The sequence below is a fragment of the Dipodomys merriami genome, unplaced genomic scaffold (genome assembly GCF_024711535.1).
Source record: "Dipodomys merriami isolate MVZ:Mamm:240054 unplaced genomic scaffold, mDipMer1.0.p SCAF_112, whole genome shotgun sequence".
Taxonomy (NCBI): domain Eukaryota; kingdom Metazoa; phylum Chordata; class Mammalia; order Rodentia; family Heteromyidae; genus Dipodomys; species Dipodomys merriami.
The window spans coordinates 452,938-478,611 of NW_027202405.1; the positions used below are offsets into that span (position 1 = coordinate 452,938).

The window sequence follows — 25,674 nt, forward strand, 5'->3', positions numbered from 1 at the left end:
ACGGCGGCCCCAGAGTGGCGGGAGCCGGCAGGATGCGGTGACGGTGACGGCGACAGCAGACGGAAGACCCGGCCGGCCCCACCTCCCGCCCCGCCCCCCCGCGCATGCGGAGTGACGAACCGGGCGGACGCAGCCCGCTGGGAGGAAGTGGGCGGGGCCGAGATGCGACCTTGGCCTATGATAGGCCTCCGCTGGGGACCTGCCTGTCAGCGTCCATGTTGACAACTGGCAAACCTCTGCAGCCCGCCCGTGAGAAAGGGGGCAGAACACTGGGGGGCCGCTTCCAAACTGGAAAGACCCAGGGAAGAGAAGGCTGTCCACGTGGGAGGACGGGACGGCTTCCGCCAGTAGGGCTTCAGAGTGGGCGGGAGTTGTCCCCTAGTCGTGGGGAAAAGTTGCCGCAGTGGCGCCCGGGGCAGGGCTGGGAACCTGGAGTGCGGTGTGAGCATGCGCAACAGCCACGTTTTCCCTTTTTCCTTCCAGTTCCTGCTTTAGGTGGGGTGGGGTGGGTGTGAGCGCTGGTTGTACTTGGTAAACCAGATGCTACATTCCACGGCCTGTGGATTTGGCTGACTCCGTTCCTCGAATTAATACAAGGCCTTTTCTCTTGTCATGAAGAATCTGATAGGCCCGGATTCAGTTTCTATAGCCAGTCACATTCTAGCCACCCCATCTCAGCTGTACGATTCAACCTATGTTCCAGATCTTACTTCACTCAGCAATAAGGTAAAATGTGTTTGGCACATGCTCTTCTCCTTAATTACATCGCAGGCCGTACATTTCTAAAGCAGTTGCCATCCATGGCGTTGTCATTTCCAAAACACAATTCTCCTCACGAGACATTTCAGAAAAGTGAAATTACAAAGGTTGATACACTCACAAACATTGAAGATAGGATGTGGTTGAGGGGACAAAACGAATGAGACAGAACCCCTACACAAGCTGAGCTTCTAAGTAGTAAGGCTAACTGAAAACTACAGCTTGCAATGTAATTTTGCATGCATTGGGAAAATTCAGCAGTTTCCTTGTCTGCATTCCAACTGTTTATCTTCAACCACCTTTCTAGTGCAAAAGCAGTCTGGAAAGGGAAGGAAAAACCAGTCTGATCAGAGTAAGCCTGGAGACGCTATCTTTTAGAGATTGCTTAGTGGAGTATTTGGGAGCTAAGCACTAAATCTTCTGCGATCTGTTCTTAGGATAGGCCCTTCTAATTAGTCAAAACCTGTACTGTATGCCCCTCACAAATAAGAAGCAAGAAATGACAGATTTGTTAGCATTAAGCCATAGCTCCTTTGGTCTCAGTAAACAGCTAAACATAGCTAACCATGAGCTCTTGCCTGGAGCTTAAATTGAGGCCATTATACAGATCTTAATATACGATACTATGATATTGAAATTTGCATCTCTCTGAAATCTCTCTTCAAGGTTATTTTCATCTGCAGTAATTGCAAGAACATCATTGCCATAGCTCTCAAACTCCCAGACACTTTCTCTACACTTAATATATTAGCAGTGTATTTCAGGGGAACTTTAAAAAATATTCAGGAAGGAGGTATATGTGGAACTACAGTAACAATAACTTCCAAAGATTAAATACTATGTGTTAGACAGTGTGCTATTTATTTCCTTGATCCTCACAAAATCCGGTCAGGTAAGGATAGTTACTTTTTTTATAGATGAATAATGGAAAACTGAACTTAGCAAGGTCATACAGCTAGAAAGTTTGCTGAGCTAAAACTTTAATCCAGGTGTCTTTTGTGTTGACAATGGGATACAGGAATAAAGAAACAAGCTTTTCCCCTCTCTGCCTTACTCTTTCCTCTTGCCCTTTCCCTCATCACTTACCTCTCATCTTCTTCCCTACCTCTTTTTCTATTACTGGGTATTGATCTCAGGACCATGCCCTTGCTAGGCAGATCCTCTACTCTGTTACTTGACCTACTTTGCCAATCCCATACTTTCTTGTGCATTTTACCAGTATAGTAGATTGGAAAGTAAGTTCCAAAAGTTATTTCAAAAACTCCCCATATGAGCTGCAGTAAGTGGAAACAAGACTTTTTTTTCTTTGTTGTTTTTTTTCTTTTTGTTTTCTTTGTTTATCTGCCTTTGGGAGAGTAAGGGGGTAAAAAAAATGGAGGGACAAAGACTGAACAAATCAGCAGTGTTACTCACTAGACACTATATTGAAAATGAATTATATAACTTGTGGATGGGGACAAGGGAAAAACACAAGAAAAGAGGTGACGTTCAAAAAGGAATGTATTCTTTACCTGACTTACATAATTGTAACCCCTCTATACATCATCTTTACAATAACAATTAAACATTTTTAAAACTCCCCCCAGTTATAAGACACAAACATATATGTATTCTCATATACACACATGTATACAAATCTATGGACATATATGTGATATTAACAAAAATCCATAATATTCATTGCTCATTAACTAGGTCTTTTTAGTTTATATAGACCACATTTTAATGTAAATTTCTTTTATGAAATATCATTTATAAATATATATTGTATAGATATAGATAGATAATTTATAAATATCTTTTAGTAAATATCATTTCAATTGTGTCATATTGTATAGGCATCAATGAGCTGCATGTTAAGTGTTCATGTGTCCAGTGCTCTGGTTTGTCACATCCTATGTATATAAACCCTTTCCTGTCATACTGCCTCTTCTCATTACCATTCTATGTAGCACTTGCAATATACTATGTATATACCATTTTGGTACCGCCTTATCACTTAAAATAAGGGTACACCAATATAATCTAGCTCTTCTGGATTTTTTTTTTTTTTCTCCAATTTTGCCTGTTAGGACAAAACCTGGAAGGCAACAAAAATGGCTTGATGTTCTAGTGCTGCCACCTGCTGTCTGTATACTCTACATTTATTACTTATTTGAATTTGGAATTGTGTTATCTCAGTACTTGTGAGACACTTTCCCACCAACTAAAACAAAATGGTGATGCTTCTATTTGAAATTAGATTTGGAGAAACTGCCAATAAACTTTGGCAAATCATTCTGATGTGATTTTACACAACCTAATACAGCTAAAATATGACAGTCTTCTCTTCTTCCTACAACATTTTGCCACTGAGAATAAATTGGATGAAAATCAAGAAAACTAAGAAAAAGAAAGATGTTAAAGGTTTCTTTGGTAATAACTGAGCATCGCCAACTGCAAATTTACTGTAGAGAAGATCCACTTTGGTTGTTGTGGGTAGGGTTCAAGAGGTAGAGTACCTGACTAGTTAGCATGAATCCCTGTGTTCAAACACAAATACCACCAAAGAAAGAAGAAAGGAAGGAGGGAGGGAGGGAGGAAGGGAGGGAGGGAGGGAGGGAAGGTGGGAGGGAGGAAGGAAGGAGGGAGGGAAGGGAAGGAAAGGAAACATCCACCTTGGACAAAGGGAGAAAATTATTTATCAAACTCTGCAGTGTTCCAGACTTTGCACTAAGCTTTACCTGTCTACCTACTAGGGAAATGAAAAGAGATTAAGTGATACTGGTGCTTGTAAAAAAGTTGTATGCTGAATGAATAAAACCAAGGAAAATCTAATGTCATTTCATTTGAGCAATATTTTGGAATATTTTACTCAAATGTAGTGTTTATATTAAATACCTGCTTTTAACTATTTGAAAATTTCAGCTAGTCATGCTAAAGAAGTAAGTTTGGACAGCTCAGAATGATTAACCTCATCCTTTTGATAGATTAGATAGATAGATAGATAGATAGATAGATAGATAGATAGATAGATAGATAGATAGATAGATAGACAATTCCTCTCTTGTTTTTCAAACTTGAGAATTTTAGTGGAGTGATTTAGAATTAATTCAGACACCTACACTTCCAAGAAGCCTTCTCTCTGTACTCTGTCCTCATTTAATTTTCTACCAGTGCCTGCTGTAGCATTGACATATTCTTTTGGAGCCCTTTAGAGTATGAACCCCTTCCTTCTCTATGACTTGCTTATTATTGAACCCCAGAACCAACACAGGACCTACAGTGGAATACTATAATTGTGGGATAACTTCAATCATTAAACTATCCCAGCATCATACCTAGGAAATTCTAAAAAAAAGCTCTTACTATTCAAGCCATACCTCGATATATGATAGAAAGCACAATTAAGTGGACTTTTATACTCTCCCAGGGCTTAGAGCTATCTATAAAATACATATTAGTCTTTTAAAATTCAAGGAATATTTTCCCAACCTAAAGAGAAAGGTTTAACAATGATCTTATTTATTTGTCTAGTAAATGCATTTAATTTTGCCTTCAATAATTATTTTGTTTTTTCTTTAGTTAAAATGTATTAGTTATTATATTTTGTGTGGTATACTCAAACATAAAAAATACTTTAAATTTCTTGTTGCTATATTCATATACTCTTACACTGTTAAGGGTTAAGAGCTTTTTAACTGTTACCTGCTTTAAATGCTTCAGTTACCCGTTCTCACAACTCCCATTATCTAAAACCACTGTTTATCAACAATGGTATCAGAGCTTACTAGTCATTAATTCTTCCTCTTTCATCCACTGTCAAGTTACTGTTTATTTCTCAGATAGTTAGACTTCACAAGTCAAACATAGATTCTTCTATCAGCCTCTGTCAATTAGGTTTCTTGTAGACTAAAAAACTATGTACATTCTAGACACCTTTTAACAGTGTCTTTTTCTTTTAGCTTCAATTAAAAGATGTAAGAATAAGTTATCTAATTAGGTAAATATATAAAACTTAACAAATCAGAAAAGATAAAATGAAGCAACAACCCAAAAAGATGCTACAGGAGCTCTTGAGACCAGTGTGTGCTTTGTCTTAGCTGATTGTAACTCAAAATTCATTTCACCTTTTGTCCAGGGTAATAGAAGTAGTAGTATAAAAAGACTCTGGTAGTGGAAATGCATCACTGCAAATGAGGGACTGTTGGTGTCTTTGACCTCCTTTCTGCTTAGTTTAATTTCCTATCTTATGTGACTTGGTACCATATAGAACCTCCATAATGAGTCAAAAATATTATACAATCATTTTTCTGACTTGAGGACAGCTAGAGAAGGCATATTCAGCCTATGGCAACTAAAAACCTAATGATGGGGGAGGGGAGTCCGGGAGGAGGGAAAGTAGGAGAAAAGGGAGAGGGCAACAATGTTCAACAAGAAATGTACTTATGACTTACTTATGTAACTGTAACCCCTCCATACAGCAAAATAAAATAAATAAGATAAAAACCCAATGATACAACTATGATTTAGCCAAACTTACTTTAAAAAAAAAATTATTGTCAAGGTGATGAAGGGTTACAGTTACACAAGTAAGGTAGTGAGTACATTTCTTGTCAAATTTGTTTCTCCCTCCCTCATTTTTCTCCCACTTTCCTTCTTCACACCGCCACCCCACCCCCGCCCCCACTGAGTTGTACAGATCATTCCCAACATATTGTCTTGTGGTATTGCTTTGCATTGGCTCCCCCTTTGTCCTTTGTCTCAGCATGTTGCTGTTCCCCTTTCCTTCCCTAATTCAGATAAATGTATATACAATACCCAGGGTACCAAAATCAAGCACAGTGACATCAGGGGATGATATACCACAGAAAACACACACACACACACACACACACACACACACACACACACACACACACACACACACAAAGAAATCACATAGTACATTAAAAACAACGACAAAGAAAAACCTCTTGTCTCCATGTCTTGGAGTTCATTACCCTTGGCATCATCTTATATGGTCATATGTATATCACTATTAAGCTGTTCTGCTCATCTGCTAGGATTATCCTAGATATATACTAATTATTACAAATGAGGGAATCCATGGAGCTTATGTTTCTTTGGATCTGGCTTACTTAGCTTAATATTAATTTTTTTCCCCAAGTCTTTCCATTTCCTAAAAATGAGGCAATGTCATTCTTTCTGATGGAGGCATAGAATTCCCTTGTGTATATATACCACATTTTCTTGACCCATTCATCTACTGAGGGGCATCTGGGTTGGTTCTGTATCTTAGCTATGGTGAATAATGCTGCAATAAACATAGTTGTGCTGGTAGCTTTAGTATGGTCTTGTTTGTGATCATTCAGGTAAATGCCCAATAGTGGGATTGCTGGGTCATAGGGGAGTTCTATGTGGAGTCTTTCCAGAGTGCAAACCTACTTTTTGAGTAGGTTTAACCAGCCTTAGATTACCTTTTCCTTTTTTTTTTTTTTTGTTTGTTTGTTTATGTCGGTTGTGGGGCTTGAACTCTGGGCCTGGGTGCTGTCCCTCAGCTCTTTAGCTCAAGGCAAGCACTCTACCACTTGAGCTACAGCACCACTTCCACCTTTTCCTTTTTGTGAAATGAAAATTATTTTGCTTATTTCTTATTTCTTATTTATTTCAAGGCAGGATCTTACTATGCAGCCCATGATGGCCTCAGACTCACCATCCCTTTGCCTCAGCCTCCAGAGTGCCTGGCTATCCTTACTTTATAGGAGGAAAAAAAATGAGGTGTAGAAGAACATAATTTTCTGTCTTTCCTTAACTCACACTTTTCATTCTACATGCTCTAGAATAAGAAAGTAACTGTAAAAGAATCATGTACACCCTTTTTCATTCTTTGAATTTTTCTGTAAGAGAGGTTTTCATTTCAGGAAAAATTTCTGATTAATTGTTGGCTAATCAATTCCTAGTAGAAACCATGAACAATGCTTCTAGTTCCAGGTCAGGCACCATTTGGATTACTAAATTTTCTTTCAAGAATTTAGTTTTGTTGTGGGCAATAGGAAAAGGGGTGTTAATGAGATTATCTGTAAGATTCCTTCTCTTGCAGATATCCTGGAAACTAACAAATGTTAATTTTTTTAAAAAAGAAAGTATGTCTTCCTTTAACATAACAAAATTACTTCTTAAACAGTTTTTTAATGTAGTAATGCACTGGCTGCCCCTTTGTCCTTTGTCTCACCATGTTGCTGTTCCCCTTTCCTTCCCTAATTCAGATAAATGTATATACAATACCCAGGGTACCAAAATCAAACACAGTGACAATGACTCCCAAAATATTACAAACAAGATATTAGATTGTTCCAGGGATTTCTTGTTCTTTGCTTCTACTCACATAAGATCAGTATCCATTTCTTAGAAGAATACGCTGTGTTTATTAAAGGGTTTAATAGTGGCACTACTGACATTTTGGACTGCAGAACTTCTTTGTTGTGGGTGTTGTCTTGTTCTGTGGCTTATCTGCTAGAGACCAATATGACTGTCTCTTTAACCCACATTTTTATGACAATCAAAAATGTTTCTAGGACGCAGAAGTGAATAAAGATACAAAAGGAAAATAGGGGAAAATTCCTGTCTGAGAATTCAAATAAAAAACTGGATCCAATCCAAATTCAAATTTAGAGCCTATTTTTTTAGTCTGCTGCCCTTTTTGTGTTAAAAGACTAAACACTGATTCTAGGCTGTATTTTGGGCAGAGCTGAATGAGTCATTGAGTTTCTGTTCTTGAGAAAGACACCTATATTCCTTTATTTGGCTTCTCATCCAAAGAAACCAAATAAAAATAATTAGGTGTTTCATACTAAACTTCAGGAGTCACAGACTCAGGAGCTAGACCACCACTTTACACCCTTAAGTCAACCTGTGAATATTCCAAAAGTCAACAGAAAGTAAGGTAGATGCTGAACAAGGTGGCAGTTTCTGTGACTACTTCACAGTACAATAAATACATGGAAAGGAGCCTGTCACTCCCACAGCAGGTACAACAAAACCTGCAAGTGCTTCAAGGACCCAGCCTGTACCCTACTATTGTTCTTCCTGTGAAGTTTGTAGTATCAACAAAGCTTTGTCTTCTACCTAAAGAAAGTTTCCTTCTCAGCTTACCCTAAATAACTAAGTATAGTCTGAGAAACAGAATTTTTTTAATCCTATAAAACATTCTTAAACTATTTTTAGGTTGGGGGAAAAACTAAAAGTACAATAGTTAGAAAGTAGTTAAATGATGGCCAATGATCTTGATTAGATAATTTATAAAATGTTATAGAAATATGTTACAATAGTGAAGAGTAGAATATAGGTATATACAAGTATACCTCCAACCTGACAAATAAAGCTACTCACAGTATAAAATATTAGAAATATCATATAAAAGAAGAAGTAGAAGCTCAAAGCTCAATGAAAAGAGGACAGAGGATATTAAATGGAAATTATTATGCACTGCATTGAAAAGATTGTAGTTTTAGAAAAATCTGTTGTCCTTGATGGTAGATAAGAGAGGACTTTGCTGGCATTTTAATTTAAATGAAAACAAATATACCATTTAGCAACACACACAGAAAAGTGTGTTCAGTGAATGTTTCTCTCTTCAAAGCCTAGGCATAGAAAAGAAACTAGAAAAATAATGTCTGACTTTATTACAGGAGTAAAGATGATCTGTCCCCTTGCTGGCTCCCCCCCAGGTTTTCTTTTATCGAGCATTACTTTGATATTTGAAAATTCTGAAAATTAAGAAATAATTCTATTATTAAGCAAAAACACTGAAGTTTCTCGACAGAAAAGAAATGTCTAATTCCTTGTCACTGATTTTAAAAAGAAAGAAAAAAACAATTCCAGACGTTGTTGTTTCATACCTTAACACTAGCTACTCAGAAGGCTGAGATATGAAGATCCTGGGGTTCAAATCCAGCCTGGCCAGGAATGTCCATGACACTCTTATCTGCAATTAACCACTAAAAAGCCAGAAGTAGATCAGTTGCTCAAGTAGTAGAGTATTAGCCTTGAGCCAAAAAGCTCTGGGATAGCACTCAAGCCTAGAGTTCGAGCCCCAGGAATAAGGAAGGAAGGAAGGGAGGAAGGGAGAGAGGGGAGAGGAGGGAGGGAGGGAGGGAGGAGAGGGAGGGGAAGGAGAGGAAGGAGGAGGGGAGGGAGGGAGAAGAAAAAACAGAGGCAAAACAAGAAGAAGAAAGAGACTAGTTTTTTGGAAAAAGTGCCCTGGCACACTTACCCTGGAATAAAATGGACTGATCATTAGATCAAAGAAACAGGCTTTCAATCACAATTTTAGCAAAGAGCAATAAGATTGAAGAAACTGGAGAAGCTTTTTGGTGTGAAAAAGAGTTGCTTTAGAGCAATCAGCTGAAGCTCACCAGCATAAGGAAATTTAGCTCTCCCACTTGGGTAAGACTTTTATATTATATTATAATTTGCTTAAAATGTGATCAAAAGCCTCAGATGGGATTCCTGGCTCAAGACAAAAAGCCACAACAAAGAAGCACTCAGGACTACACACCTAGAGCACTGGTTCACAACTGACAAAATCCCTTGGAAAAAAACTGGAGGCCCTGCCTACCTTTATTACATATAGATAACAGAGCTACACTGTGTCTTTTGTTCTCAAAGGAGCCAACCACATTTTTCAGTGTCAAAGATTTTTTCCAAAATGCTATTTGAATAGATCAAGTTCTAGAGAAATGAAACATCTTATCTGTGGATCTAAACATTGGTCCATTTTACCTCATTGTTTTATCTAGCAATAAAATGTTCCCAAAACAATAACAACTAGAAAACCTGCCTGTTTTCCCTTACTAGTTAATGTGAGAAGAAAACACCTGCCAGTTTCAGTCCTTCAAAAAATGGTTTTGATACAGGGTCATAGAAAATTCAAAGGTTTTATGGCCCACTATAAAACAGCTCTTTGTCTTTTCCCACTAATTCCTGAGTGTCACATTTAACAAAACAAGGAAACTACAGATAATGGAGGTGTTTGCAGATCAGCCTTCCAAGCCATAAATAACATAGGGTCTTGCTCACTTACAAATATTAAGGCAGTTTATCAATGTTTAAGCCCCTTCCTCTTTGTAATGGTTGCTAAAATTTTAACCCAGACAAACTGAGAATTTTTTTCTTTCCTATCTTCTTACATTGACAGAGTACACACTCATAAGACTCTATGATCAGATTTCCATGGTATAAAGAGTGAGACACCTGAACACCCACCTGCTACCCAAGAGACCCTGTTTGGGGAGATGGATCTTCTTTATGTTTTTCTTGTTTTGCTCTCTCTCAGTGATGGCTTCAGTCCTAACTGTGCCGGAAGATGTAGCTGTGATTCTGCTCAGTCGGTCCAGTGCTACAGACTAACAGAGCTGCCAGCAGGCATTCCCTCCACCACCAAGAAGCTCTATATTAGCCACAGCAAAATCCACCACCTCCAGGTAACTATGTCGTTCTACAGTGAACTTGCTGCAGTTTTATTTTGTGACTTGAACAATAATAACTTAAAAGTGCTACTTCTCAAGTTAGAGCATAATAGGTTACAAATTCAAGTTTATACTCTGGAAAAGGGGGATTTTATATCTTTTTAAAAATCCCATTTTCTGTTAATGGCATTGGACTATGGCAGACTTAAAAATATTTTTTTTTCTCTCTGTCTTAAACTGCACCTCTACTCCCTTCCCTATGGGTTCATAGTTTTCCTATGTAATCGAAGTCCCACATTCTTTTTTAGCACATTTTAATTCCCATGTGGAGAGCTGGCTCAATATTTGAACTTTTAAAATGTCTATTTTCCCTTCTAATTTACCTAAGCCATTTAGTAATCATCACTTGGTTATGCAATAACCACACACGTGTGTATAAATGTGCTTAGGACATTTGTAGTACAGCACAGTGATGTTAGCAATCGTAAATTAAAAGAAGTAGTGAGAACCTGACTTTCAACTCTTATGCAAGAGATCATTTGAAGCAGAATCTGAAATATCACTAGTATTGAAATGATAATATATATAGTATTGGTTCACAATCTTAACGTAGCGTTTCTCTACCCTTCCTTGCCCCTTTTGTAGCTAGCTAACTTCACCAGACTGTTGGCACTAGAAGAATTTATTCTGCTTGCCAGTGGAACAGAGACTGTAGAAAATGATACTTTCAAAATGCTGAGTACCTTGAAGACTTTAGAACTCTGGAAAAATAAGATAAGACGAGTCCCCACTGTTCTCCCAGCCAGTCTTGAAGTGTTAAAACTAAATGATAATTCAATATATGTGCTGCAGAGATCAGATTTTGAAGGACTGAGGAAATTAAAAGTCCTTGAACTTAAAAACAACCTGCTCTCTTCCCTGTCTCCCAGCGTGCTCTCTTCTCTGGCCAGTTTGCAAAGTTTGATGGTAGATGGCAATATTATAGAGTCTGTAACTGGCCCCATGGCCCTTCCCCAGCTGAAACACATGAGCATCGAGAATAACAACCTACATCACATACCTGGTAGCTTCTTTACTTCTCTGCAGTCTTTGCAGTTTCTTAGTTTCAGTGGTAACTTTCTGACAAAAATCCCTGTTAATCTACCCAAATCCTTGTTAACTTTAAAGCTGGAGAGAAACAGGCTGAAAGTAGTTAGGTTACGAGATGTAAAACACTTGGAAAATCTTTCCCATCTTTACTTGTCCGAGAACTTCCTCTCTTCCATTGATGGGGCACAGATTCTTGCCAATTTAACAACTCTTGAGGCATCCCAAAACCAACTTCAAATGCTGCCATTCAGACTACCAACAAGGCTACAGAAGCTAGACTGTAGCAATAATTTGATTCAGAGAGTTACAGCTCAGGACTTTCTGGATCTCAGAGACTTGAAACATCTATTTCTGGACAACAACATTGTCAGCTTGTTTGAAGCTGGAGCCCTGCAGAGATGCTCTCAGCTGTCCAACTTGGCCTTGGAGCAGAACCTGCTATTGTCAATACCTCTAAGGTAAGTAAGTGCTATCATTTACTGTACTAATATAAAAATTTCCTAAAGACTGGGACAGAGAAACATGTTGGCTAAGCAAGTGTTTGGGGAAATAAGTTTTTTGTTTGTGTTGTTGTTGGTAGTAGTAGTTTTTAATTCCAGTACTGGGGCTTATACTCAGTACTAGGTACTGTCCTTTGGCTTTTTTGTTCAAGGCTGGTATTCTACCAACTGAGCCTACAGCTTTACTTCCAGATTTTTTTGAGGGGGGGGGAGGGTGAGAGGAGGGTGTTAACTGAAGATCACAGTGTCACGGATTTTCTTGCCCAGGATGGCTTTGAATCATAATCCTTAGATTTGAGCCTCCTGAATGGTATTTCAGGCATAAGCCACTGGTGTCCTGATGGAGTAGAGGTTTCAATCAGAGCTTTAGAATCTCCAGTCTTCAAATTGAATCTTACATTAATTTATCTTGTTTATGGAAGAAGCCACACACACAATAATATGCTGACACCCATAATATGAAGATACTTTTAAATTATATTTTTATTATATTTAAGTAGTTACATGAAGAGGTTACCATGCAACAAGTCCATTTATAAGTGCAATGCATCCTGATTAATGTGACCCCCTTATGAAGATATTTTTTTAAGCCTATCTTGTTTTCTAAGTATGTGATGTGAGTAATCAGCAGGTACTCTGAGCATGAATAGCCACTGCAAAACAAGACACCAAAAAAATCTTGATAAGGAACATGTAGTCTAGATGGTTATCGTATATATTATGTAGTCAAAGTAGTTCAATTCCTAGTAACACACCCACTGGGGGGAAAAGACAATTTTAAGTACTTACTGGAGAAACCATCAGAACTTCACAATGCAATTCTCTATTTATTTTGAATTGCTTACTGGGAAGTTTCAAAAGGGCTTATGTTGGCTCTCTGCTTTCTTCTCGGTGCCTGTGTTAGTAAGTTTATTTGTGGTGGTCTTACCTTCTGTTTTTAGTCATCACGTCAGCTTCCTTTTTCTTCTCTTTTCTTCCTCTCCCTTTGTCTCTGTCCCTCTTTCTTTTCTCTGTCCGTTCCCCTCCTTTCCTTCCTCCTCCTCTCTCTTTTCTCTTTCTCTTTCATTCTCTCACAGTCCACCTCGTCCCATTCCCTCTTTCTTACTCTATTTCCCCCTCATTCCTTCCATCTCTCCTGCCCTACTTCACCTCCCTCTTTTCCTTTCTTCCCTTTGTTCTATCTCATTCTCCTCCCTCTCCTCTCAATTTCCCTTTCCAGACATTCTTCTCTGTGCATCCAATTTACTGCACCTGTTTCCCATAACTATTCATAATCTATAACTAATGTACATGTTTACATTAATCAGTCCTACTCACTTAAATTTTATTTCATCTTCTACATTTTAAACAGGTAAATAAAAACAGTGTAAGAATTAAGCAGCATTTTGTTGTTAAAAAAGATACCTTTTATTTTATGTGTCTATTACTCTCTAAAGGTCATCATTTTGGGAGAAAATATAGATTTCTTGTCCTATTAGTATGATTAGGTTTCCTATAATTAATATACCAACTCTAGCTTCTATAGGAAGGGAAAATTGTTTTGATATGCACAGTTTATTTTCTTCCATTTGGAGAAGGATTTTAAAATATTTCAGTATGGTTTCCGACACAGTGCAAAATGAAATCAGTACCTTGAGTATATTAAAGATTAATGAAAGCAGTCGATTTATTTTACGTCACAAGTATGTACATATAATGAATTTTTTTTGTACATATAATGAGTTTAACAAGCAATGTTTTGAATACTTATCACATACTGATTACTTTATGCAATACTTGGATCATTCAAATGTAATAAAGGAGACAAAACTTGAGTATATAGGTAAAGTTTTAGCAGAGGAAGACTGACAATAAACATAGTATATAAGTAGAGAAACATAATTTCTAAACTATGTTAGGTGTTATAGCCAATGAAAAAGGCTCAGGCACAGAAGTAAAAAAGTGAGGCTCTGGTTGCAATTTTCAAGAGGACAAGCATGGCAAAAAAGGTTACCTTTAAGCAAAGACTTAGAGGAGCTGAGGGATTTAGCCAGGCATCTATTTGGAAACAAAGGTATTCTATACAGAACAGCCAGCATAAGACCCTAAAACAAGACCGTGTTTGTACCATTTCAAGACTCTAATATTGATATTTAAAATCATTGCTTTCTATATATTTTAAGTCTTGTTTCCTATTACTTAATGTTCCTCCTCCAAGAAAAAAACAATACATATATAGTTATATATAAATAATATATAGTTACATATTATATTGTTAAATATGTAATACATAACCAGATATAATATATAATATCTATATATAACTATATAATATAAACTATTTATATATAACTATATAATATATTTTATATTTATATGAATATACAATATTGTAATATAATAATATGAAACATATTATATAGTGATGTTATTACATTACAATGATTATATGTTATATATTTTATATATAACTAACATAGAATATAATATATACCTATATATAATATAGCTTTATATAATATGTAGTTATACATTCTATATCTATTTTATGTATAATATATATAATATATACTATATATACACTGTATATAATAAATATAAAATAATTACATATAATTATATAATATATAATATCATATATAGTATGTTCTTATGTACATAATTTGTATAAAATAACATAACATATAGCATATATAACATATATAATTATATAATACATAACATAATATATTATATATAATATATACTTATATATAAGTCTATAGTATAGACTTATATCTAATATCTTATATATGGTATATATGATATAATTATATATGATTGCATATAATTATATAATATATAATATCTCATATAGTATATATAGCATATACTATAATATATGGTATATGCTATATACTATACATACCATATATACTATATATACTATATATAAGATATTATATATTATATAATTATAGTATGTACTATATATAAGATATTATCTATTATATAATTATATTTAATTATTTTATATTATTTATTATTATGTAATTAGCTAGAATATGTTACATATTCTGCATAATATATAATATATAATATATTATAGATAACTACATAATTTTTATATTTTATTATATTATATACAATTTATATTATATAATTTATATATTTTATTCAATTATAAATGATATTTATATAATCATATAATTTATATCACATATAATTTATATATTATATCATATAATATATAATTTATTATATTATGTAATTCATATATCATGTACAATTTATTTAAGTATAATGTATTATATAATTTATAGTGTACTACATAGAATTTATAGTATCTTATATAGAATTTATTATAAATAATTATTATATCTAAATATATAATAGAGTAATATACATAACTATCACTATATAAAATATATACAATTATATATTATTTTATACAATATGTAAAATTAAAGCTCATTAAACAAGTTAGGGAGTGACTTTCAGGGGAGCAGTGTTAGGGATTAAGTCCAGGATCTCTGTGCATGCTAGTCAAATGCTCTACCACTGAGTTTTATCTTCAGGTAGTTAGGGAGTGACTAATGACACAGGCTCTTCTGGCTACGGAACAAATTGTGTAGACTGTAGACTTTTCTACTAGGGTAGTCTTTAGAAGGCATTTGCTTAAGTAATCCTGTTAGGTTGAATAAGTAAAATCTAGCTTAATTATTAACTCTTACGGAAATTTTGTGCTTCTGTAAGTGACTACAAGAAGCACAATGGAGTGTAGAAAGAATTGAAAGCCTAGTTATCATTTCAAATCTGTCGTCATGAAAAATGATCTAGAGAAGTATCAAAGAGCATTCTGAAGCCAAGTCCTAGCTTCAACCCCATTAAATCAGATGTCCTCACTGAGGCCCAACATCAGTATTTCATAAAGCTTGTCAGATGATTTTAATGTACTGCGTGGGCTTTCTGACAAGGCTTAAAGTAAGTGAAATAACTGCTTGTTAAAAAACAAAACAAGGGCTGGGAAGGTGGCTCAGTGGTAGAGCGCTTGCCTTGCATGCATGAGGCCCTGGGTTCAATTCCTCAGCACCACATAAACAAAAAGAAAAAAAAGCCGGAAGTGGTGCTGTAGCTCAAGTGGTAGAGTGCTACCCTTGAGCTGAAGACCTGAGGGACAGTGCCCAGGCCCAGAGTTCAGGCCCCACAACCAGACCCAAAAAACACACACACAAAACACACACACACAAAAAAAAACTGGTCAGCAGAAAAGTCCTGTGATGTTTATTTATCAACACACACACACACACACACACACACACACACACACACACACACACACACACACACACACACACACACACACACACACACACACACACACACACACACACACACACACACACACACACACACACACACACACCCTTTATCCCCACTCTGCAGCATTTTTATATATTAGGAAGTGAGAACGACCCCAGAAAGTTTCCTTATGGTTTTCCCATACATAATAAAAAACACAATAATATTGATTCTCTATGTTGGAATTTGAAAAGTTTATTTATGAGCTTTAAAAGGATATATTTTATTTGCATGCTGCTTATTCATACACAAAAGCTACATTAACTGTAATTATAAGCAATCGGTTCCAATCATGCATGGATTTCCACAAAGCACATCTTTTTCTTATAATCCTCTATTCTATATTTCATCAAGAAAACAATACCATATTTTGGATGTCTACATATACTCAAATACATATTCGATATACTGATTGAAATAGAAAATACCAGGATTTATGAAGTGCTTGTTAAAACCAGCAATGGACTTAGACACACTTACATTGGTTACCTATTTTACAGATTAGGACTGTGAGATTTAGAAATACTTAAAAAAAAAAACAAACCTGCCCAAAGTCACAGTCTCAGAATCAGAATTCTGACAAATTGTTCTAGCTCCAGGCAGGGAATATAGCCATCCCATGAGCTTCCTTTGATTTCTCCCACTGGTAGCAATTTACTGCATTTAGAATGCCCAAGAAGTAGCCCTCACTCTTTTCTGCTTCATATTTCACCAGTCTGCCCCTTAGTGAACAAAGCAGACTCACGTTATCTCTTCTTTATGCATCTTCTCTTTGGGCAATTCAAATCTAGAATCTTTTTCAACAATTGAACAAAGCATTTTATCTTACACGCAAGTGCCATCTACTGGCAAACCCTAAAGAACACCTAGAATCAGATTTGCCTAGAATCAGATTTGCCTTCAAATCAGAGCTTTATGTAAGCAGACATATAAAAACAAATTGTATCAGCTGGGCACAGATTGCTCATGCCTGTAATCCTTGCTACCTGGGAAGCTGAGATCTGAGGATCACGGTTCAAAGCCAGCCCAGGAAGGAAAACCTACGAGACTCATTAACTACCCCCTCAAAAAGCCAAAAGTGGAGCTGTGGCTCAAGATGGGGGCTAGTCTTGAGAGAAAAAAAAAAAAAAAAGCACAGATATTGCTTATGCCTTGCGTTCAAGGCCCAGGACTGGCACCAAAAAAAAAAAAAAAAAAAAAGAGACAAACTATATCAAAATAATATTTGCTTCCCCCACGGTATAACCCCTGCATTCACTATATTTGATATTGTTATAATTTGTGGAGGGGAAGGGAAAAAACAAATCATTTAAATAGGGATACAGGTGGACCCATTGCAACAATGAGATGTACAAGTCATTATGTCGAAAAACGAACTTTACAACTTTGGCGGGGATAGAGGGGGTTGGGGGGTGAGGGAGTGGGAGATGGGAAGGGATGGGAAGGGGAAACAAAGGAAGAGGCAACAATGCTTGATAAGAAATGTGCTCATTATCTTACCCATGTAATTGTAACCCCTCTATTCAGTATTTTCACAATAAAAAGTAATATTTGATTACTAAACCAGGTGATTAGGTATTACTAAACCAGGTTACTAAATCAGGTAATTAATAATTTCTTATACAATGTCATTTTCACTATAACTTCCATAGAAACAAGAAAGAAAAAGAAAAACATTTTTTATATACAATCCATAACTAATAATCGTGTTTGTTCAGAAAAAACTTGGCTTATTCATTTTCATTCTACAATTTATTAAATAAATCATTTGTGTATCCTGAACCTATGAGATAAAGATCATAAGGCTTATAAAAAGTAAGTATTTGCCTTACACTGATAAGTAGAAAGGTCCAAGTTTAAAAAGTCAAGTCTTACTGAAGACTTAGTTTTTCATTCTTCACTTTACCATGTCTTTCCCTAGTTAGGCTCTGACTTTCTGTTTCTGTTAATTAGCCAAATGAAGACATTTAATATTAGTGAAATTATACTATATTTGTCATGTTGTTAATGGCTTCTTTATGTAGTATATTATAATGTCCTTGAGGTTTATCTGTGCTATAATATCTATCATAATTATTCAGCTTTCTAAAGGCTGAATAATATTCCATTGTGTGTCTATATGTGTACACACACACACGCACACACACACACACATATAGCCATACATTGTGTGCCTATTTATCTATCAATAAACAGTTGGGTTGGGGCTGGGAAGGTGGCTCAGTGGTAAGAATGCTTGCCTTGCATGCATGAGGCCCTGGGTTCGATTCCTCAGCACCACATAAGCAAAAAGAAAAAAGCCGGAAGTGGTGCTGTGGCTCAGGTGGTAGAGTGCTAGCCTTGAGCTGAAGAGCTGAGGGACAGCGCCCAGGCCCAGAGTTCAGGCCCCATGACCAGACCCCCCCCCCCAAAAAAAAACAGTTGGGTTGCTTCTACCTTTACACTACAGAGAAGAATGCTGCTATGCACATGGTTATACATAGCAACATGTTCTTAATTATTTTAGATAGATACCCAAGAGTAGAATTTTTTTATTGTGAAAATACTGTACAGAGGGGTTACAATTACATGGGCAAGATAATGAGTACATTTCTTATCCAGCATTGTAGCCTCCTCCTTTGTTTACCCTTCCCATCCTTTCCCAGCCTCCCCCTCCCCCGCCCCCTCACCCAATCCTCCCGCCCCCCCAACAAAATTGTAAAGTTCGTTTTCGACATGACAACTTGTACTTCTCATTGTTGCAACGGGCCCACCTGTATTCTTATTTAAACGACTTGTTTTTCCCCTTCCCCTCCACAAATTATACCAACATCAAATACAGTGAAAGCAGGGGTTATACTGTGGGGGAGGGACATACAAAGCAACAAAGAAATAATCTTATAAATGCATTAGAAACAAATGTATGAAAAAAACATTTAAATACATATCTTAGAGTTCATTTTCCTAACATCACCTTATCTGACCTTTTCTGCTTGACTCATACATATATTAGTTATTGCAGATAAGGGAAACCATGGGACCTATGTTTCTTTGGGCGTGGCTTACTTCACTTAATATAATTTTTTCCAAGTTTTTCCATTTCCTAGCAAATGGGGCAATGTCATTCTTTCTGATAGAGGCATAGAATTCCATTGTATATATATACCACATTTTCTTGATCCATTCATCTACTGAGGGGCATCTGGGTTGGTTCCATATCTTAGCCATAGTAAATAATGCTGCAATAAACATAGTTGTGCTGGTAGCTTTAGTGTGGTCTTATTTGTAAACATTTGGGTAAATGCCCAAAAGTGGGATTGCTGGGTCATAGGGGAGCTCTATGTGGAGTCTTTTGAGGAACCTCCATACTACTTTCCAAAGTGGTTGAACAAGTTTACACTCCCACCAACAGTGCAGTAGGGTTCCCTTCTGTCCACATCTCCTCCAGCATCTGTTGTTATTAGAGTTCTTGATTATAGCCATTCTAACTGTGGTGTGGTGGTATCTCAATGTTGTTTTGATTTGCAGTTCTTTTATGGCTAGGGAGGTTGAGCATTTCTTCATGTGTCTATTGGCCATCCTTCTTTCTTCTTCAGAGAAGTTTCTCTTTAAGTCTTTAGCCCACTTATTTATTGGGCAGTTCTTTCTTTGAGGATTTGTTGTTGGGGGGTTTAATTTTTTGAGTTCCAAGTATATTTTAGATATGAGACCCTTGTCCATTGTATGGCTAGTGAAGATCTTCTCCGAATCCGTAGGCTTTCTATTGATCTTGCTAGCTATGTCCTTTGCCATGCAGAAGCTCTGCAACTTCATGCAATCCTATTTGTCCAACCTTTCTTTGATTTGTTGTGTTTCTGGGTCTCTATTCAGAAAATTTCGGCCTGAGCCAAGGAGTCCTAGGGTTTCTCCTATTCCATCCTGTAATGTTTTCATGGTGTCTGCTTTGACTCCAAGGTCTTTGATCCATTTGGAGTTGATTCTGGTGCAGGGTGATATATAAGGATCTAGCTTTAGTTTTCTACAAGTGGTTAATCAATTTTTCCAGCACCATTTACTGAAGAGGCTGTCTTTGTTCCATTCTATTGTTTTAGCTCCCTTATCGAAGATTAGATGGCTATAGGTCTGTAGGTTCATTTCTGGGTTTTCAATTCTATTACATTGATCCTGAGGTCTGTTCTTGTGCCAGTACCAAGCTGTTTTGATTACTATGGCTTTATAGTAGAGTTTGAAATTTGGTATTAATATTCCTCCAGCAGTGTTCTTTCTGTTGAGCATTTTTGCTATTCGGGGTCTTTTATTGTTCCATATGAATTTTTGGATTGCCTCTTCTATTTCCTTGAAGAATGAGGTTGGAATTTTGATAGGTATTGAATTTGTAGATAGCCTTGGGAAGTATTGCCATTTTCACGATGTTAATCTTTCCAATCCAGGAGCATGGGAGTTTTTGCCATTTTCTAAGTCTGTTTTGTTTTCCTTTTTCAAGTTTTTAAAGTTTTGATCATAGAGGTCCTTCACTTCTTTGGTTAAGTTAATTCCTAGGTATTTTATTTTTTTGTGGGGCTATTACAAATGGAGTTGCTTTCCTAATTTCAGCCACACTTTTCTCATTGTTGGCATACAGAAAAGCCATTGATTTTGGGGGTTAATTTTATACCCTGCTACTTTGCCATAGTTTTGAATCAGCTTGAGTAATTTGGGAGTGGAGTCTATGGGATTCTTTAAATACAAGGTCATGTCATCTGCAAAGAGGGAGAATTTTATTTCTTCTTTCCCTATTTGGATCCCCTTTATGTTTGCATCTTGTATTATTGCTGTAGCTAGGCATTCTAATACTAGATTGAAGAGAAGTGGAGAGAGTGGACATCCTTGTCTTGTTCCTGAGTTAAGAGGAAATGGCTTTAGTTTTTCACCATTAAGTATAATGCTGCCTGTAGGTTAGTCATATACAGCCTTTATTATATTGAGGAATGGATTCCTAATTTTTCCAAAACCTTCGTCATAAAGGGGTGTTGGATCTTGTCGAATGCTTTTTCTGCATCTATTGAGATAACCATGTCCAAGAGTAGAATTGTAATATCATATGGTAATTCTATTTTTAGCTTTTTGGGGAACCATCATGTTGTTTTCCATAGAAGTTGTTCTACTTATTTTTTTATTTTCTCTTTTTCTTATACAAACCTAGCCTACTATATATACTTTTGTCTTTCTTACTATTTTCTCTTTAACAACTTTCTAGAAATCACTTTTGGGTAATTTATAGAGACTAGTAACTTTCTTTCATACTGCTGCATAGTGGCATTTTACCAATGGACTGAGCCATATCCAGTTGTCTCCTATTATAAATAATATCACAAGCTGGAACAGGAGCCTATGGCTCAAATGGTAGAGTACCAGTCTTGAGGGGAAGAAAAAAGCTAAAGGACAGCGGCTAAGTCCTGATGGTTCAAGCCCAGTGTCAACACCTCCCCCCAATAAACCCCACTGTTTTATTTTATTTATTTATTTATATTTTGGTCCAGTCGTGGGGCCTGAACTCTGGGCCTGGGCGCTGTCCCTCAACTCTTCAGCTCAAGGCTAGCGCTCTACCACTTGAGCCACAGCACCACTTCCAGCATTTTTTCTTTTTGCTTATGTGGTGCTGAGGAATCGAACCCAGGGCCTCATGCATGCAAGGCAAGCGCTCTACCACTGAGCCACCTTCCCAGCCCCACTGTTTTATTTTTGTAGAGTCATATCTTCAAGATGAATACATAGAGGTTGGATTGCTGTATATAGGGTAAATGTATATATTACTTTATCAGCCTTCTTTTTTCCTGTATGAAGGGTGCAACCAAGGGCTTCATGTATCTTAACCAAGTGCACTAACACCAGGCTACACTCCTACCTTGTTAGGATTTGCTAAATTCTTTTCCTGAGCCCAGACTGCTTTAAAATGTGTTGATAATATATCAGAATATCTGTCACCCCACACCTTTGCTCACAGAATGTGTTGTTCAGGGCTGGGAAGGTGGCTCAGTTGTAGAGTGCTTGCCTTGCATACCTGAGGCCCTGGGTTCCATTCTTCAGTACCACATAAGCAAAAAGAAAAAAAGCCGGAAGTGGCACTGTGGCTCAAGTGGTAGAGCGCTAGCCTTGAGCTGAAGAGCTGAGGGACAGCACTCAGGCCCAGAGTTCAGGCCCCACGACCGGACCAAAAAAAAAAAAAAGAATGTGTTGTTTAGGTTTATGATTTTTGCCAATTTGTTAGGTGAAAAATAGCATTGCTGTTTGGTTTTACTGTTCATTTCTCTATTCTAAATAAGATAAATGATTAAAAGATTTTTTTGTCAGTTGCAGGGCTTGAACTCAGGCCCTGGGAGCCTTTCCTAAGTTTTTTTGCTCAAGGCTAACGCTCTACTACTTTAAGCCACAGATCCGCAGCTGATTTTTAGGTGGTCAATTGTAGATAGAAGTCTCGGGGACTTTCCTTGCTCAGCTGGCTTTGATAATGATCCTCAGACCTCAGCTTCCTGAGTAGCTAGGATTATAGGCATGAGCCACCAGCACCTTGCTTGATTTAAGGATCTTTGATTTCCTGTTTTGTTATTTTTTAAACGAGCTTCCATCTATGCTTTGGTCCATGTTTTTGGTTTTTGTTTTAAGACTCATTTCTTCTTTTCTAAGAGATCTTTATATACTATGGCGGTAGCCATTTGTTATATAGGTGCATATATTTCCCTTCAGTGTATAGTCTCTTTTCATTTTGCATATGCTTTTTGCCCTTTTTGCCATTCACGATTTTATTCTTTTACCAGCCCTCCTCCCCCGTCCTGGGGCTTGTACTTAGTGCCTGGAAACTGACTCTAATCTTTTTTGCTCAAGGATACCACTTTACCACTTGAGCCATTTCTGGCTTTTTAGTTCAATGGAGGTAAGAGTCTATGAATTTTCCTGCCCAGGATGGCTTTAAACAATGATCCTCAAATAATCAGCCTGGTAAGTATCTAGGATTACAGACATGAGCCATAGGTACATAGCTATTTTTATAATTAATTAATTAATTAGTTAATTAATTAATGTGCTGGTCCAAGGGCTTGAACTCAAGGCCTGGGCACTGAACCCTGAGCTTCTTTTTGCTCAAGGCTAGTGTTCTACCACTTGAGCCACAATTCAGTGGTTGATAGTTTATTGGAGATAAACTGGACTGGCTTCAAACCATTACACTCAGATATCAGCTTCCTGAGTAGGATTATAGGTGTGAGCCACTGGCACCTGGCTTGGTTTTTGTTTTGTTTTAAGATAGTTTGAGTAGTTTTATTAATATTTTTCAACTTCTATTATAACTTCAGAAATTATAGTTAGAAAGGCTTTTCATAGAAATATTTTTAGAGCTATTTGAAAATGACTTGTAATTTTATAATAGTCAATTGTCTTGTAATTTTCAAGTTATTGAACATTAGTCTTCTTTGGCTTTTATTATATGATCAAATATGTACACATATTTCATATAAAAATCTACTTACTCTTCATATTTTTTCTAGCTCAAAGGACATGACATAATTTACATTTGTTATACGTTACTTAGCATATTTTTCTCCTGAAATGAAATCAATTTATACATAGACCTAATCACTCCTCCTATAGCCTTAGCAACAATGTTTAAAATTTTTGAAACAAAATCATTTTGTAATTTGATAAAATTAAACCACTGCATATTTTTAATTTGTCTTTTATTTTTATTCTTGATGAACAAGTTCTTCACACAATTTATCTAACACTTTTGCCTCTTTTATATAAAGTTGGCCTTTGCCAACTTAAAAATTGGGACATAGATACTTTCATTATTGATTAGTGATCTATTTGATAAAAATATTAAAGATTTTTATAAAAATATTAAAGATTTTCATGATTAGGAATCTGTAAAGTCAGAAGATTAGAAAGTAAGACAGGCTAAATCATTAAAAGCCTACGGGATAAAACAGTTTTTGCTTAGTTGTCAAACATAACACGTATTTCCTAGCTTGAGAAAGGGCAGAAGTGTACAGAAAGGGTGAATGTTTCTGTTGCCTTGATCATCTCCTCTCATGTCCTGTCCCTATGCTTTGCAGACTCCCAGAGACCTTAGCTAGACTGGATCTAAAGGGCAATGTCATCCAGGATATTTCTGAGCGGGAGCTCAAGGATCTGAAGCAGCTTCAAGTCCTAAACCTGAGAAACAACAAGATCTCTGCCTTAGACCTCAAAGCCTTAGAGGGTCTGCCTCGCCTCCGGCATCTGTACCTAGATGGAAATCCGTGGAACTGCACCTGCAGTCTGCTGAGAGCCAGGGAGGTCCTGAAGGCCAAGGGCACCGATGTGAAGGGAGGACAATGTGCGGCCCCAGCCGAACGCCAAGGGGAGAGCTGGATGTCGTCCAAGAAGATCATGAGGCAATGTGAACATCACTTACACCAGGCCGAGAAAGGCAAAGAGTCCAAAAAGAAGCCAAAGCCTGAAGACTTTGCCAGCCTCAAAATCAGCATGGATGAAGATGATGATGATTATGAAATAGATTAAGGATGAGCATTGTTTGTAGTCTAGAACATCTTTTTTTTAATGTTTAAGGTTTTAGGTAGAAATATACTGTAAGTTTAGGTAAGACCTTTTTTTTTGTAAGTAGTTTCTGTTTCTGCTCTTTAAAGAATGAAAGGTTAAATGAGATATGTTGAGGTGAGGATAAGCAAGCAGGAACAATAAAACAACGTCAGGTTGTTTGCCACTTTAAAAGTAATTTGGGTTTCATTAGGACACATAGAGAAAGAATTATATCAAATAAAAGCACAGTACGGCTAACTATCGGCAAATAGTACATTTTATCAAGTAAGAAGTGCTAACTTTTGCTGGGTGCTGGTGGCTCATGCCTGTAATCTTAGCTACTCAGTGAGATCTGAGGATGGTGTTCAAAGCCAGCCCAGGCAGGAAAGTCAATGAGACTCTTATCTCCAATAAAAACCACCAGAAAACCAGAAGTGACACTATAGTTCAAGTGGGAGAGTGCCAGCCTTGAGCTGAAGAGCTGAAGGACAGCACCCAGGCCCAGAGTTCAAGCCCTACAACCAACCAAAAAAAAAAAAAAAAGTGCTAACTTTTGCAGGCTATAAGCAATTAAAAAGAAAACCAGATGGGCAAACTTAAGCATGAAAAGAACTTTCTGGAAGGACTTTGAGTAGCTAATAGAGTCAGAGGAAAAGATTAAGGACAGCGTTGGCTTCTCTCACTGTGTCAAAACACTTGATGTAAACAACTTTACAAAGAGAAAAGGTTTATTTTGGCTGATGGCTTCAGAAGTTTCAGTCCAAACTCTGTTGCTTGACCCATCCTCACTCACATGTTTGTCTCTAGGCAGTGGTTAGCAGATCTTGTTTGACAGTTTTATCAAATCCCAAAAGGAAATGTTATGTTATTACTACAGATGTCCCTATAAGAGCTTTCCTAAAATGAGTTGTGCATTTAGTTTTGCTCATTTTCTGTAACAGCAATCTCTATGATGCCTTTCTTTTGATAGTTGCCTGTCTGTGTAGGATAACACTTTTCTATCAATCAACTTATAAAGAAAACCT

General features: G+C 36.8%; 1 protein-coding gene across 3 annotated transcripts; it reads left to right on the forward strand.

Moving 5' to 3' along the window:
* The first annotated feature begins 249 nt into the window (after positions 1-249).
* Positions 250-25,674, forward strand: LOC138822533 (nephrocan-like). 3 transcript variants are annotated; one of them, XM_070015304.1, is made up of 5 exons: positions 250-347; positions 619-726; positions 10,076-10,223; positions 10,854-11,755; positions 24,184-25,674. In XM_070015304.1, the coding sequence occupies exons 2-5, from the start codon at positions 695-697 to the stop codon at positions 24,629-24,631; spliced, it is 1,530 nt and encodes a 509-aa protein (XP_069871405.1). In that variant the 5' UTR covers positions 250-347; positions 619-694; the 3' UTR covers positions 24,632-25,674. The 3 variants fall into 3 exon arrangements, with proteins under 3 accessions (XP_069871405.1, XP_069871404.1, XP_069871402.1); XM_070015303.1 differs by lacking the exon at positions 250-347 and having other exon boundaries at positions 431-726; XM_070015301.1 differs by lacking the exons at positions 250-347; positions 619-726 and having other exon boundaries at positions 10,035-10,223.

Bases quoted from the DNA above. Each gene is read 5' to 3' on its own strand.
- LOC138822533 (XM_070015301.1), top strand. From the start codon at position 10,035: ATGGATCTTCTTTATGTTTTTCTTGTTTTGCTCTCTCTCAGTGATGGC. The intron at 10,224-10,853 runs GTAACTATGTCG...CCCCTTTTGTAG, and splicing joins GCAAAATCCACCACCTCCAG to CTAGCTAACTTCACCAGACT. The intron at 11,756-24,183 runs GTAAGTAAGTGC...TATGCTTTGCAG, and splicing joins CTATTGTCAATACCTCTAAG to ACTCCCAGAGACCTTAGCTA.